The 15,763-nt window shown below is 55.6% G+C and overlaps 1 protein-coding gene across 1 annotated transcript; it reads left to right on the top strand.

Moving 5' to 3' along the window:
- Positions 1–8,872: 8,872 nt before the first annotated feature.
- On the top strand, positions 8,873–11,671 carry FGF4 (fibroblast growth factor 4). The gene is made up of 3 exons (XM_027532474.1): positions 8,873–9,212; positions 9,789–9,892; positions 10,635–11,671. The coding sequence occupies exons 1-3, from the start codon at positions 8,873–8,875 to the stop codon at positions 10,809–10,811; spliced, it is 621 nt and encodes a 206-aa protein (XP_027388275.1). The 3' UTR covers positions 10,812–11,671.
- The last annotated feature ends 4,092 nt before the right edge of the window (positions 11,672–15,763 follow it).

Here is a 15,763-nt window from a genome sequence, read left to right on the forward strand (position 1 = left end):
GACATCCGGCCAGGGAAGAAGAGGAGCTGGGGTTCCCAGTGGACACCTGCCGCTCTGAAGCAGAGAGACCTGGGCTGAGAAAGGCCGCTCTGGGCAGGCTGCCCGGCCTAAGCGGGGAGGGGTCCAGACAAAGGGCCTCTTTGCCACTGAGGTCCTCACCTCTGATTGTCCCTGGGGACAAAGAAATACACGTCGCCCTCACAAAAAAAATGCCATTAGTAATTTCCAGACTGAAGTCAGTAGAAATTCGTATTTGGACAGGGCAGATTCATCCAGATACACAAAAGTCCGTACAGTCAAAGGTGGTTTTTCCAGTAGCCATATACAAATGTGAGAGTTGGACCATAAGGAAGGCTGAGTGCCGAAGAATAGATGCTTTCTAACTGTGGTCCTGGAGAAGACTCTTGAGAGTTCCTTGGACAGCAAGGAGAGCAAACCAGTCCATCCTAAAGGAGATTAGTCCTGAACATTCATTACAAAGACTGATGCTGAAGCTCCAATTCTTTGGCCACCTGATGTGAAGAGCCGACTCATTGGAAAAGTCCCTGATACTGGGAAAGACTGAAGGCAGGAGGAGAAGGGGATGACAGAGGATGAGATGGTTGGATGGCATCACTGACTCAATGGACATGGGGTTGAGCAAACTCTGGTAGATGGTGATGGACAGGGAAGCCTGGAGTGCTGCAGTCCATGGGGTCGCAAAGTCAGACACGACTTGGCAAACAGCAATGAACAGCGAACAGCAGCCCTCTGTGGGCCTTAAAGCATCTTAGGCAGGTGACGGAGCAAGTCCAGAAGTGCTTAGAAGAGGCCCGAGGGAGAGAGGAAGGGGGGAGCGGCCCCAGAGATGAAATCTCCTTTCTGCTGGAAGACCACACGAGTCTGCCCCCACCTCCCTCCCAATCTGGACTCTGGCAGCCCCTCTCCAGGCGATTAGGATGGAAGCAGAGGGGAACCAGCCTCAAGCCCTGCAGCCTCCAAAGACCGGGTGGGCCTTGGGAAGAGACACCAGGGGTTCTTGAAACACCAGGTCACGGCTTGTTCCATTTGGGCTCTGAGAAGCTGAAGTCTGGCTGAAGAAACCCACTTTCTTAGGGAATACAACCATCCCCCCTCCCACTTGTCTACCCTTCCATCCCACCTCCATTCATTTCACTCAGTCCTCCCAGAAACCCTCTGTGGTGAGCACCATTATAGGCCCAACTCAACGGAAAAAAAAAAAAAAAAAATCAACTGAGGCTCAAAGAGGGTGAGTGACTTGCTTAAGGCCACACAGCCCCACAGAGGAGGGACCAGCATTTGGACCCAGCCTGGCCCATACATCCCATCAGCCCAGCAGTCTTTGGGCAGTCATTGCCCCCTGATTCGGGGCCTAGGATTGATCACTACCCCGAAAGGTAAGTGAGCAGGGGAGGGTAATATTTTGAGTTTTTTTCCTGACTTTGCTTTCCTAGAAAGGGAGAGAGGGAAAGAAAAGAGACCTGGTGGGGCACAGATGTGGCACCCAGCCTGAGGACAGGGTCCAGAGCCCTCCCTGGGCTCAGAGAGTCCATCCAGGGACCTGGGAGGGAGCAAGCAGAGGAGGGGACACAGCAGGGAGGGGTGAAGTGGCCTGAGCTGACTTTTCAAAGGACCTTTCTTCCACCCCCACCGCCCAAGTGGGGGGTGGGCAGCGGCTGGGGGTGGGTGCGGGGAACCTCCTCCGTCTTCTCACGTTGAGACTGGCTCAGTCTCAGCCTACTGCTGCAACTGACCTGGAGGTTGAGGGGAAGAGGGTGGACCCCAGTGTCGGGGTTACTGGGGGGCAGGGGGGGACGCTGAGCCTCCCGGTGGGTGAGCCACGCCCTTTCCATGCCTCTGATGCCCCCACACCAGCCTTCCTGGTGCTCAGTACGCCAGGCCCACCAGCCACATTCTGCAGGGTGAGCTGAGGTTTGGCCTGAGCACCCCTGCAAAGGGAGGCAACCTCCCCACGCCCCCCCCCCCCCGACCTATCCCGGTCCACAGGCCCGCCCACCTCTCCCAGCACCTCTTGCTTCTGAAACACCCAGGTAACTGTGGCCCCACTGTTCCCTCTGCAGAGGGCATCCCACCCTTCCGAGGAGGCCCCTTTTCATCCTGTAGGTCTCAGCGGTGCTGTTCCCAGGACCCCGGGAGCCTCTGCTGACACTTTGGGTGTGTCCCTCGCGGTCTCCAAGCTTCGGGATCTTGTTGGTTTGCTGGTTTGGGGTCCCTCCGTCCCCAAGATGTAAATTCTGGGAGTTGGGCGGCAGCCTGAGACCTAGAAGGCCAAGGAGGCGGACGTGAGCAAGGGGGCTGGACTTCGGGATAACACCAGCGGCCCCTTTCTCCTCTGGCTTTCTGCGGACCACTGTGAAACCAGAGTGTCAGGTTCAATACCCGGGGCTGCATCCCTCCAGCTCTGTCTTTGATCTGAAATGTTTAAAGGGACAGGTGGGGAGCTGGGTCTGCCCGTGGGTCTCAAGAGCTCCTAACCGCGGGGCCACCAGCGAGTTCTCGCTCGGATTTTCTCAGTGGATGGATCTCTCGGGGTCATGGGACTAGCTTGTGGAGCTGGACTTCCATCCGGGTTGAGGCAAGGTTTCTCACCTGCACAGTTTAGACCCCTAACACCCCACCAGGCAGACAAGGTCGGGGCCACGAGCTCCACTTGGCACACGGGGAGACTGAGTCTGCTTTGGGGTCCAGCGCCCGAGTGTGCGTCCTGCCTCCGCCGTCTGCCAACTGGTGACTTGGACCGCGCTGCTCGAAGGCTCTGAGCTTCGGTGGACTTGCCTATGAAATGGTGATGGTGAGCCCGGCCCCACCTCCCAGGCCTCAGGGAGGAGAAAAGGCCAGCAGGGTTCCCGGAGCACCCAGTGCCAGGACACGTCCCCACCACAAGGTTGTCTGGGGAGGTACTGCTGTTCCCTGCTGGCTCCCGGTAGGGACAGCACCCGGGGCTCTTCATGAGTCCACGTCCTCTTCTTCTCTCCACGATCATGTGAAGGTGGACACTGGACCCTGAGAGGCTAAGCAAACCGCCCAGGGGACACAGGTGAGGCAGGGCCAGGCCGTGCCTGGGGCCCTCGGGCAGGGGGACAGCGCCCGCCAACCCACTAAGACTGTGTGTCCGGCCCTTCCAGCGAAACACCTATCACCTCATGTAATTCTCCCGGAAGCTCGCTTCCCCAGGCTTGAGTATCTAATGTGTGCAGAGACCCGTATGCGCCTGCCTCCACCTGGTGAATTGCTCTGTTGGTTTCCAGCTGTAAAAACTGGCCCTGTGTCTATCACTCAGACCTGGCTACGTGAACCCAGGATTGAAGAGGAGACAGAAGAGAAACAAAGGTAGGGGGTGGTGTGGGCACAGACTCATCTCTGAATCCCATCCCCTTGATGCCCCACGATCACGGTGATCCAAAAAAAAAAAAAGCCATGAGTATACATATGGGTAAATCTGAACCACTTTGCTATACGTCAGAAATTAACACAATGTAAATTAACTGCTGCAGTCCATGGGGTTGCAAAGAGTCGGACACGACTGAGTGACTGAACGGACTGAAATGAAATCACCTACACGTCAATAAAGTACAATTTTAAAAACCAATATCAAACAAACAGGCAGTTCCCTGACAGTGCAGAAGTTAAGATTCGCCCTTTCCCTGCCCCGGTTCGATCCCTGGTCGGGGAACTAAGATGCCCCAAGCCGTGGGGCATGGCCAAAAACAAACAAAAACAACAAAACAAAAAGCTACGGAGAGCAGTATGGAGGATCTTTAAACAATTAGACTTAGAAATGACCGTGTGATCGTCTAATTCCACTTCTGGATGGTCACCCAAAAGAAGTGAAAGCAAGGTCTTAAACAGATATTCGCATACATGTGTGCAAAGCAGCATGACTGACCGCAACCGGAAGGTTGAAACAACCCACGTGTCCGCCAGCAGAAGAATGGATGGACTAAAATGTGCTGTAGCTATGCAGCGGAATGTGGTTCAGCCTTAAAAAGGAAGGCAGTCCTGACTCAGGCTACAATGTGGATGAACCTCAAGGACTTTTGTTGTTGCCGCTCAGTCACTCAGTCGTGTCGGACTCTGCGACCCCATGGTCTGCAGCACGCCAGGCTCCCCTGTCCTCCACCATCTCCCGGAGTTTGTTCAGATTCATGTTCAGTGAGTCGATGATACCAACCATCTCATCCTCTGTCACCTCCTTCTCCCCCTACTCTCAGTGAAATAAGCCAGACACAAGAGGACAAATATTGTGTGATTCTACTTAGAGGAGGTCCCGAGAGGAGTCACACTCGAGGAGATGGGAGAATGGTGGATTAGCGTTTACTGAACATAGAGTTTCAGTTTGGGAACAAGAGAAAGTTCTGGAGAAGAATGATGGCTGCTGAAGGCACACAATGTGGGCATTCTTAATGCCACTGACTGTGCACTCAGACATGACATAGTAACAAAATTTCCCTCTTTGGGAAAAAATATTTATAAACTTACCTCTTTTTGGCTGCATTGGCCAGTTGTGGCTCACAGGCTTAGTCGCCCCGCTACACAGCATGTGGGATCTTAATGTCCTGACCAGGAATTGAACCCGAGTCCTCTGCATTTGAAGGTGAATTCTTAACCACTGGACCACCAGGGAAGTCCTGGTATATGGTAAATTTCATGTTATATGTATTTAGCCACAATTTCTAAAGGCCTTTCGAAAAACTGGCTTAATTTCCCCTTTCTTTGGATGTTCTTAAAGAAATCACGCTTACTGGGTTACTGCAGCCCGTTCTGTTGTTCAGTCGCTAAGTCCTGTCCGACTTTGCGACCCTATGCACTGCAGCACTCCAGGCTTCCCTGTCCTCCACTATCTCTTGGAGTTTGCTCAAAATCACTCCCTTTGACTCGGCGACGCCATCCAACTACCTCATCCTCTGTCACCCCCTTCTCCTCCTGCCCTCAATCTTTCCCAACATCAGGGTCTTTTCCAATGAATCCATTCTTTGCATCAGGTGGCCAAATTATTGGAGCTTCAGCTTCAGCATCAGTCCTTCCAATGAATATTCAGGATTGATTTCCTTTAGAATTGACTGATTTGATCTCCTTGCAGTCCAAGTGACTCTCAAGAGTCTTCTCCAGTACCACAGTTCAAAAGCATCAATTTTTTGGCTCTCAGTCTTCTTTATGGTCCAACTCTCACATTGATACATGACTACTGGAAAAGCCATAGCTTTGACTAGATGGACCTTTGTTGGCAAAATCGTGTTTCTGCCTTTTAATATACTGTCTAGGTTTGTCACAGCTTTCCTTCCAAGGAGCAAGCGTCTTTTAATTTCATGGCTGCAGTCACCATCTACAGTGATTTTGGAGCCCAAGAAAATGAAAACTGTCACTGTTTCCACTTTTTCCCCTTCTATTTGCCATGAAGTGATGGGACCATATGCCATGATCTTCGTTTTTTGAGTGTTGACTTTCAAGCCAGCTTTTTCACTCTCCTCCCCCTCATCAAGAAGCTCTTTAGTTCCTCTTCACTTTCTACGTTTAGAGTAGTATCATCTGCATATCTGAGGTTGCTGATATTTCTCCCAGCAATTGCAGCCTGTGTAGACAGCCTTAACCTTCTCCTTGAGGCCATTGTGAGGGTCTTCTCACTAAGGTCAAGAAAAGGAAGTTGAACAAGAAAACAGTTGAGCAAGTCTGCAAAGTCTGCAGCCTGGGAGCCCTGCCCCAGGCTGGGCCCTGACACTCCACCCTAAGGACTGGAATTGAATCTTTATGCAGCACTTTTTTATTATTATTATTACTATGAAGCCAAGTAAGTCCTTAACAGCTGGGGCTGGTGATTCTAAGAAGCCCTGTCACTCTTACAAAGAAGAAAACAAGAAGACACAACATCGCAATTTTTCTGTAGGTTAGAAAAGGTCACCAGAGGATTGTAGGCGGGGACTGGCCGGTTTCGGTTCTGAGTTTTTGTTCCGTCTGCCACTTTCTCCCTCCAGGCACGGTTGGTGACTCGAGGTGGGGCCTTCCATAGGATAAAAATGTGAGTGATTATTTCACACATTCGGAACGTGGACGGTGAGCTGGGCCCTAAGAGCTGGCGGTTTGAAGGACTGACTGCTTTCATCCTTTCCCTACAGCCCACCCTCTCTTGTAGAAGTTGGTGACCCCTGAAATGAGTTACTGTTATGCCTATTACATCGTTGTTGTTCAGTCGCTCGGTCATATACAACTCTTTGCAACCCCATGGACTGCAGCATGCCAGGCTTCCCTGTCCTTCACCAACTCCAGGAGCCTACTCAAACTCATGTCCCTTGGGTCAGTGATGCCATCCAACCATCTCGTCCTCTGTTGTCCCCTCCTCCTCCCGCCCCCTATACCCATTATACAGATGGAAAAACTGAGCAGGATCAGAAGTGAAAGGCTAGCATCACATGACCAAGAGACAGGCCCTCCATGGGACCCTGAAGCGGGGACCACAGGACTCTTGGTAGACCAGCCTCTTCAGGTGCATCAGGGCCAATTTGTAGTGGAGAGGAGGGGTCAGCAAGGAAAGGAAGGCCCCTTAAGGGCTGAGAAGAAACCACAACCAGATGGGCTGGGAGGAGAAGGAGGCCGCCCCCGAGGTGGGCGTCATGGCAGGCCTCTGGAGTGGCTGGTATCTGAGGGGAGCCCTGAGCGGGGAGCAGTCCAGAGGCTGGAGAGACAGAGGAAGATCCTGAGGACAGTGGTTGGAGGAGAGTCTCTGGGAGATGTAGGGCGAGGGGGGTTGTCAGAGGCTGGGCCAGGTGGAAAGACCACCCTGCTACATCCTCCTCCTGTAACCTGTGTTAGTCACTCACTCGTGTCCGACTCTTTGCGGCCCCATGGACTGTGGCTGCCAGGATCTTCTGTCCATGGGATTCTCTGGGCAAGAACCCTGGAGCAGGTTGCCATTTCCTCCTCCTGGGGATCTTCCCTACCCGGGGATCAAACCCGGGTTGGAACTGAGCTGAACTTGCCAGCAAAGAGGGGAGCCGGGGAGGGAGCTCCCTGTGGGGGTTCTGGGAAGAGGGGGCACACCCTGCCAGGGGCTGGGGATGACCTCGGAGGGCTTGGGTCCCACCTCCTCAGAGCAGGTACCCACATGGACCCAGAGACGAGCCCACCTTCCAGGCTTTTCTGTAAATAGGGGTTTTGGAGTCCAGGGGCAGCAGCACTTGCCCCGGTCACCTAGAGGGGGGCTCAGGACTGGGGCAGGCCTTGGTCTCTGCATCCTGTCGGGAGGGGGGGCCCGGGGTCCACGCAGCTGCACAGCTGGCCTTACAGCCGTCACCTGGCCTCCCAGGAAGGTCCGGCCACAGGCCCAGAGGAGAGCAAGGAATCTCCCTGAGGAAACCGCAGACCGGGGGTCCGTCCTGCCAGGGCCCTCACTGAGCCCCGGGAGCCCCGTCTCTGGGCTCAAGCCAGAGACCTCAAGCCCCCAAGGTCCCCTCTGTGGTGCGAATGAGCCCCAGCAGGCCGCGGAGATCGGTCGGGCTCCTCGGGCAGGAACAGGGTAGAGGCAGGAGGCGGGAGGCTGAAACGGCCTCGGGATGACGCATCTGGTCACAGGTGCTGGTGGCAGCAGGGGGTAGGGTGGCTCCAGGCCCCCTGCGGTGGCGGCTGGGCGGGACTGCTGGGAGGTGACAGCAGCCTCTTCAGGTACAATGAAGAACAGGGGTTTTCACACCTGGGTGAGCCAGCATCTTGCTGGACCCCGCCCCATCAGGCCATAATGGGCACAGTGGGGGTGGGGGGTGGGGACAGCAGGTGGGGGAAGGGAGCCTGTCCAAAGCCTGGCATGGGCTTGGGGGTTCTGTCTCTGGCTCCTCAATATTCCCACTGCAGAATTAAAGAGAAGGGGGGCGGCGATGTCCTCTCTGGCTTGGCCCCCTGTCTTTGCGTGGCAGTGGGTGTGTATGGGGGTGCAGAGCCAGTGGCCTTGGGGTGCACCAACGTGCCCCGTCTTCTCTCAGCACCACCCATCCAGGCCCCCTGCTCAGGGCATGCCTCCTCCTAGTGGCCACAGCTCTGTCCCTGACCACCAGCGCTCAGGTGGCCAACCCCGGCCCTTGCCTCCCTCCAGCCTGGATTCTTCCTCCCACCACTGGCCCTTCAGGTGTGTACTGCCCTTACCGGCCCGCATTCCCAGGTGGGTCCCCGGGGTCCGAGCCCGGCACAGGTTCTGGAAAGCCCCTGAAAGACAAAGCGCTGGGAGTGACTTCGAGTTGAGGGTGCTGGGTGAGGGCCGCGGCCGAGAGGGGCACCCATGGAGACCCGACAGGCAGGGACAAAGTGCAAGTGGCCAAACTTTGGCGGAAAGACAAGAGCGGAGGAGACGCCAGGGTCGGGACCCCAGGTCCGTGGGCCGGGCGAAGCCAGGGGCGGGGGCCGGGGACCTTCCAGGTGGCCGCGGCGGCGCTGGGCCCCGGCCGCCTTCCCTCCCCCAGCCCTGATTGGCAGGCGGCCTGCGACCAGCCGCCGCGAGCGCCACAGCGCCCCGGGCGCCCAGGCGAACGCGAACGGCCCCCTGCGGGAGTAGAAGGGGGCGGGGGGGTGGCTATCGGCTATATATAGCGGCTCGGCGGCCGCTGGCCCAGCGCGCAGGGAGGCGCGCACCGCTCCGCAGGGTCCCAGCCCGGGCCGTGCGTCCTGCCACCGCTGCCCGCCTCTCCATGCAGCCCAGGTAGCTCCCGGCGTCCGGGGGCCCCGTCGCTCGCCTCCCGCTTTCCCCGCCCCGGCCGGGCACTACCTGCCCCGGCCCAGGCAGTGCGCTCCCGCAAGCCCCCCCGTGACGAGCTCGCCCGCCGGCTTCCCAGGCGCACTGACCCACCCGCGGACGCACGGCCCGAGGGCGGGGATGGCGGGGCCCGGGGCGGCCGCGGCGGCGCTGCTCCCGGCGGTGCTGCTGGCCGTGCTGGCGCCCTGGGCCGGCCGAGGGGGCGCCGCCGCGCCCACCGCCCCCAACGGCACGCTGGAGGCCGAGCTGGAGCGCCGCTGGGAGAGCCTGGTGGCGCGCTCGCTGGCGCGCCTGCCGGTGGCCGCGCAGCCCAAGGAGGCTGCCGTCCAGAGCGGCGCCGGCGACTACTTGCTGGGCATCAAGCGGCTGCGGAGGCTGTACTGCAACGTGGGCATCGGCTTCCACCTCCAGGTGCTCCCCGACGGCCGCATCGGCGGCGTGCACGCGGACACGAGTGACAGTGAGTGGGGCGGGCCGGACGGGGAGGGTCGGGGCCCGGGACAGCTGCCGCCCCTTCCAGCTCGCACAGGAAGGTCTCGCCGGCACCTGCTCTTGGGCTATGGGAACCGGAGCGGACTCGGGGTCCGGTCCCCTCTGGCGTAAAGACGCCGGGGACGCCAAACACTCTTGGCTTTGCGCAACCCGGCGGCTGTGCCCGCCTCCCGCCTTCAGAAGTCCGGAATCTGGGTGCCGGATTCCAGCGCCTTCGCTCGTGGGCACCGGGAGCCCGGCGCAGCCACCGGCAACCCGCAGTGGGCGGCTCGCGCGCCCACGTCGGGGTCGGACTAGGGGGCCGCAGGGGGCCACCCCGCTCCTGCAGTCCCGGACTGGGCGCGGCCGGCGCGGGGCCGGGACAGGGGCCGAGCCCGCGGGGCTCCTGGGGCCCATGGGGGGCGGCCTGCACCGCGGAGGGAGCAGGGCCATTTAGATTCATCTCCACCCCCAGAAGTGGGGGTCCCGGGGGGGAGGAGGGGCCCAGGTGGGAAGCTCGGGCCGAGGGTCCGGTGCCCGGGAATGACCCGCGCCCCGCCCCCAGGCCTGCTGGAGCTGTCGCCGGTGGAGCGCGGGGTGGTGAGCATTTTCGGGGTGGCCAGCCGGTTCTTCGTGGCCATGAGCAGCCGGGGCAGGCTGTACGGCTCGGTGAGTACCGTGGGCCCCGCCGAGCCGGGCAGCATCGTGACGCTTCCAGGCCGCCCGACGCCAGGATCGTGGAGCTGCGGTGGGGGCCGCGGGATTGAAAGTAACCCCGCTCCTGAGGCAGTGCCGCTCCCCCTTGTCGTTCAGTCACTCAGTCCTGTTGGATTTCTTTGGCGATCCTGTAGACCCTCGGCTGCCAGGCTCCCCTGTCCATGGGATTTCCCAGGCCAGAATCCTGGAGTGAGTGAGTGGGTGGTCAGTTTCCTTCTCCAGAGGATCTTCCTGAACCCGGGGATCCAACCTGCATCTCCTGCATTGGCAGGAGGATTCTTTACCACCGAGCCACCAGGGACGCCCACCAGCCCAAAGGAGAGGCCCAGCCCCAAGACAGGGACAGCGCTCCCGCCATCCTTGAGTGGTCCCTTGCCAGTGGGTCAAGGATGCCATCGGGAGCCGCTGCCTGGAGCCCCTGGGGCCGGTCCCAGTGGGCAGGACGGCAGTCGTTAGGTGGACCCAGTGAAGACGCACTGGTCTGGCTTCCAGGTGCCGGGCAGGTGCCTGGAGTCGCGGTGGCTGGGGACTGGCGGGGTCCCTCTCCTCACCCTGTGAAAGTCTGGGTACCCTGGCTTCTCAGGAGGGACCTCCCAGCCAAGGAGGGGCCGGGAGAGAGAGGAGTCCCTGACCACTGCCCCAGAGGTCCCTTGGCCCGCGATGGCCCCTGACCCGGCTCCTCCTTCCCTCCCAGCCTTTCTTCACCGACGAGTGCAGGTTCAGAGAGATCCTCCTCCCCAACAACTACAACGCCTACGAGTGCGACCGGCACCCCGGCATGTTCATCGCCCTGAGCAAGAACGGCAAGGCCAAGAAGGGGAACCGGGTGTCCCCCACCATGAAGGTCACCCACTTCCTCCCCAGGCTGTGACCCTTAGCGCCCCCCCAGAGGGGAGTACCGAGGGTCCCCTTGGTGCACTTTCTTCAAATGGACGGTTGAATGCCAGAGTAGGTGTAAGATATTTAAATTAATTATTTAAATGTGTATATATCGCCGCCAAATTATTTATGGTTCTGTGGATGTGTTTTGTATTTTTCTGGAAGAACAAAAGCAACCCCCCACCCCCACCCCCAACCAAAGCCTGACTTTTTCTGGTAGAACAGTAGAGACCCTTCCACTGGGTTTACTCAACTTGTTGGAAAGTTGTCACAAGTGGCTGCTGCTATTCCATGTATTAAACCCGGTGATGTCAGCCTCCGATATCAACCCACGCTTTGCACTGTCCCCTGTGGCTTGGCAGTGAGCATCCTTGTGCCTGGAAACGTTTCCTGGGGCTTTGGAAGCCGGTGAAGGAAGCTCCCAGGCTTGGCTCCCTTCCTAGCATCCTGCACTGCCCCACTCCCTTTCTGCCCTGAAGATATTCCTCGGGACATATCGGTTTACTTCGGGTACAGAAAGCGCACTGTCGAGGCCACCGCTGCCACTCCGTTTTTAGATCTGCCATGTATGACCTTTGAACTTTGCTGCAGTCAATCTTCCTCAGTCTACCAGATGGGGGAGACCCGTGGGCAACTTTATAAACTCCTGTTTTCCTTTTTTGGACTGGCCACAGCCACTGTTTCTCTGTGGCTATTGGGAAAGGGCAAAAACAAAGTGATTTTGTAAAATCTGATGGAGAGGAATTGATATTCCACTAGGAGGCTGGGAATGGACAAGATTGGATTTATAACCACCCCCGAAAACCTGAGGGGTGAGAGACAGTTTGTGGTGTGGAGACTTCTGATAAGTAATAGCGCACGCACACACACACACACACATATATATATATATATATATCTTCTTTTTAAAAACACACTTCCCTGTGTTTGGGAAGCTTTGGGCTGGAACTAGCTGTTCATTTAGGTGAAATGTCCTTGTAATTGTCCAAAAACACTTCAGGCAGTTTGCATGCGGGAAGGTGCTGCTTCTGTCCGTTGCATTCCTGATTAAGTGGATTTCACATCTACCTCAAAAGCCCTTGAACTGCTCATCTGGCAAAATCTGCAGAAAGCTCAGACCGAGTGTAGAGTTCTGCCATCCCAAGTGGCTTTTTTTTTCCATATGTAGCCAAAAAGGATTGCAGATAGCGTTTGGTGCGCCCCATTCGAACCTTGTCACGTTTGAGCTATCTTTACCCCACGATTTACTTTTAGTAAGGATAATCATCGTGAAAATATTTGCAGACAGCTGTTAGAGTACACTATATGGTCACCAAGTAACCTTATATTTTTCTTTATATATTTTACAAATGTAACCCCTGTCCTGGAAGCAAAGATGGAAGAGGCAAGGGTCGGTGTGGTTTAAAAAAAGTTCCGAGGTGATGGCAAACATTTAATTTTAATGAATGACTTTTTCGAGTTTATACAAAATGACCTTAGCTTGCTACCAGAAATGCTCCGAATGTTTCCTCAAGACTTTAATACTCTCCTAAGATGTTTCTGAACTGTCTCCCGAATTAACTTTATGGGAGTCTACAGACAGCAAGACTGGAAAATCTGATTGGCGTTTTTGTCTTTCACATTCCTTTTTAAAACTCTTTGTTCAAATGCAAATCATCTACTTAAAATACTGTTCTTAAACTGAAGCCTAGAAGTCAGAAGCCACTTAAGATGGGACGCTACATCTCACACTGCTGTTCAGACCTGGCAGTAAAAATTTTTAAAAAATTTTAAACCATGCCCTAGACTCCAGGAGTATTGAGCGATGCTCAGAGATCTGGGTGCTGGTTGCAGGGGGGAGGGGGGAAGCTTTGCGGGAGGGGGGAGCAGGGGCTGGAATTTATGGCTGTTCTGTATTTACTGTATTCACATAGTAACAAACCAGATTGTTTCAGATGCCTTGCATATTGCACGACGCCTTGTCTCAGAGCCCGATCAGATTGTCAGGAACTCAGATGTCTTAAGGGGAGAACTCGGCCATCCTTGACCATGTGTATATAGTCAGTGAATCAGACGTGAAGCGTTCAGAGGTGTCGTTGAATCTTTGAAATATTGTAAAGTGTTTCTGTTGCTGTGATGGGGATTTGCGGTTTCTGTACCCACTGCTGTTTTCAGAATCTGTCTGTAGTTTTATACAGGTGCTGACCCATACTGTGAGGTATGTGCTGTGCACATCGAAATACAGAATAAATGGAAAACGTTCACCACATATAAAGAGTCCCATTGGCCTTGATGAATGTAACTGGGGAAGGTATTGCAAACGATTAAAACCTGCCTTGAAATGCCAATGTGTGACTCCCTGCTCCTTGTCTCCCAGTGTCTATTTGAGGCCCTGAGCCTTGCCTCACTGGGCCCAGGGCTGGGGGTGGGGGAGACGAATTTTAGCCAGCTGTGTCCACACAAATGTGGCCTTGAAGACAGGAGCCTGGGGTGGGGGTGGGGAGGTGGTGAGTGTCAGAGTTTCGTGATGACTCTGATTTTTGCAACTGATTCTGCAGACGGGGCCAATTTGCACTCTGCCCACCCGGGGACTAACCAGAGCCATGCCCATCACCTTGGCCTGGTCCAGGCTAACCGCTCTATGTACTTTCCTGCGGGTGGGGAGTGTAGCTCCCAGAATTGGTCATAAGACTGTCCCAAGCAAATTTTTCAACCTCTCACCAAGGGGTCTTGAAATCAACATAATGAACCCCAGCTAGCCTTAAAAGGAACTGGAGGGACTTTCCTGGTTGCCCAGTGGTTAAGACTCCGAGCTCCCAGTGCTGAGGGCCAGGGTTCGATCCCTGGTGGGGGAACTAGACCCCACATGCAGCAACTAAGGGTTCTCGTGTGCGTGCATGCCCCGTCACAAAGTCGTGTCCGACTCTTTGTGACCTGTAGCCTGCCTGGTTCCTCTGTCCATGGGATTTCCCAGGCAAGAACACTGGAGTGGGGTTGCTGTTTCCTTTTCCAGGGGATCCTCCCAACCCAGGGATCGAATCTGCATCTCTGGCTTGGCAGGCGGGGGCTTTACCACTGAGCCACCTGGGAAATCCCAAGAGTTTGCATGCCGCAACTAAAGACCCTGCGTGCTGCGACTGAGACCCGCACAACCAAACAAATCAATTAATGTTAATGAAAGGAACTAGAAGAAATCGTACAGACTAGAACCATCCAGTGCGTCAGTCACCGTAAAGGAACAGATTATTTCGTGAGCTCTATGTCAACTATATATATATATCCAACTGGTCTCTACTAGGATGTGGTATAGGAGGTCTCAGTCGTGTCAACAGCAAAAAAAAAAAAAAAAAAAAAACCAGTTCTGACCTAATGGGCCAAGAATCTGGGTTCCCCTCCCCCCATAAAATACATCCAATTGGTTGGCAAAAAGACCCACAAAAAGCCATCAGGGCTGTTCTTGTTCAGTCCCTAAGGAATGTCCCACTCTTTCCACCCAGTGGACTGCAGGCTTCCCTGTTCTTCACCGTCTCCTGGAGTTTGCTCAAATTCACCTCCATTGAGTCGGTGATGCCATACAGCCATCTTGTCCTCTTTCGTCCCCTTCTCCTCCTGCCTTCGATCTTTCTTAGCATCAGGGTCTTTTCCAATGAGTTGGCTCTTCTCATCAGGTGGCCAAAGTATTGAAGCTTCAGCTTCAGCATCAGTCCTTCCAATGCAGGACTGATTTCCTTTAGGATTGACTGGTTTGATCTTGATGTTCGAGGGACTCTCAAGAATCTTCTCCAGCAACACAGTTCGAAGGCATCAATTCTTCAGCGCTCAGCCTTCTTTATGGTCCAACTGTCACATCTGTATATGACTACTGGAAAAACAAGCTGTGGGGTTCCTTAATGGTACCTATGTTGCTAAGACATCACATTATTATTTTTGATGCCCGTGATCTAGGGAGGACAAAAATACATGGGCAAGGTTATGGGTCAAATAGTGTGCCCTGCAAGAAGGCACGTTGGAGTCTTAACCTCCATACATAGAATGCACCTTGGAAACAGGGTGTTTGCAGAGGGAATTGAGTTACAATGAGGTCCTTAGTATGAGCTGTACTCATCCATACAACTGGCACGCTTATGAAAGGAAGGTCATGGAGAGACAGCCGTGGATGGAGGAGGGCTAAGGTGATGCATCTGCAAGCAAAGAAGTGCCAAGGCACCAAGACCCCCAGCGGGCGTGCAGAGGCCTGGCCCAGGCTCTGTCAGCCTCAGAAGGGGCTCAGCTGCCCGCACCTCGATCTCGGGCTTCCGGCCTCCAGGACGGAAGGACAACGCATTCTTGTTATGTGACACCACCCGCTCTGTGGTCCTTGGTTGCTGCAGCCCTAGGGGAAGTGAGAGGGGTAATTCTTTGTCCTCCTTGGGATGCGGGTGGGGGAGGAGTGAACCCCTGACCCGTGCGCAGCCTTGGCCTTTTCTCCAGCTGTCCCCGGCGGTCCCCGGCCAAACACGGAAAGCTTCATCCAGCTTCTGGGTGAGAACCTGCCCACGGTTGGCAGAATCTTGCAGTTGAACTGAGCTCCCATTTGGCCTTCCAGCCTCTAACCTAGGCTGATATCGGCTATATTGGCCCTCTCCAAAGAGGGGGCTGAAAAGTCATTCACTCACTTCTGCCAACTCATCTGTGGCGTGCCTGCTGTGTGTCAGGCGCAGTCCTAAGAGCTCGGGACACCCGAGTGAGGAAAACAGAGGTCCCTGCCTGGGCGGGGCCCTCGTCCTCGAGCCAGGGAGGAGGTAAGGCAGAGAGGCTGGGTCCCGGGGCCGCATCTCAACGGTCGGCTGGGGACAGCAGAGGAAGGACGTGGCTGGCGGGCTGAGAATAGATGGCCACGAAGCGGGCAGGGGTGGGGAGACTTCTGGGGTATCTCCTCCTCCATTCTTTTCGTCCTTGGTGACCAAACAGCCCAGGTGGAGGGTG

This window comes from Bos indicus x Bos taurus, chromosome 29, assembly GCF_003369695.1.
Source record: "Bos indicus x Bos taurus breed Angus x Brahman F1 hybrid chromosome 29, Bos_hybrid_MaternalHap_v2.0, whole genome shotgun sequence".
Classification (NCBI taxonomy): domain Eukaryota; kingdom Metazoa; phylum Chordata; class Mammalia; order Artiodactyla; family Bovidae; genus Bos; species Bos indicus x Bos taurus.

Coding starts and splice junctions, on each gene's coding strand:
- FGF4 (XM_027532474.1), top strand. CDS start 8,873: ATGGCGGGGCCCGGGGCGGCCGCGGCGGCGCTGCTCCCGGCGGTGCTG. Junction 9,213..9,788: donor GCACGCGGACACGAGTGACA/GTGAGTGGGGCG, acceptor CCCCGCCCCCAG/GCCTGCTGGAGCTGTCGCCG. Junction 9,893..10,634: donor GGGGCAGGCTGTACGGCTCG/GTGAGTACCGTG, acceptor CTTCCCTCCCAG/CCTTTCTTCACCGACGAGTG.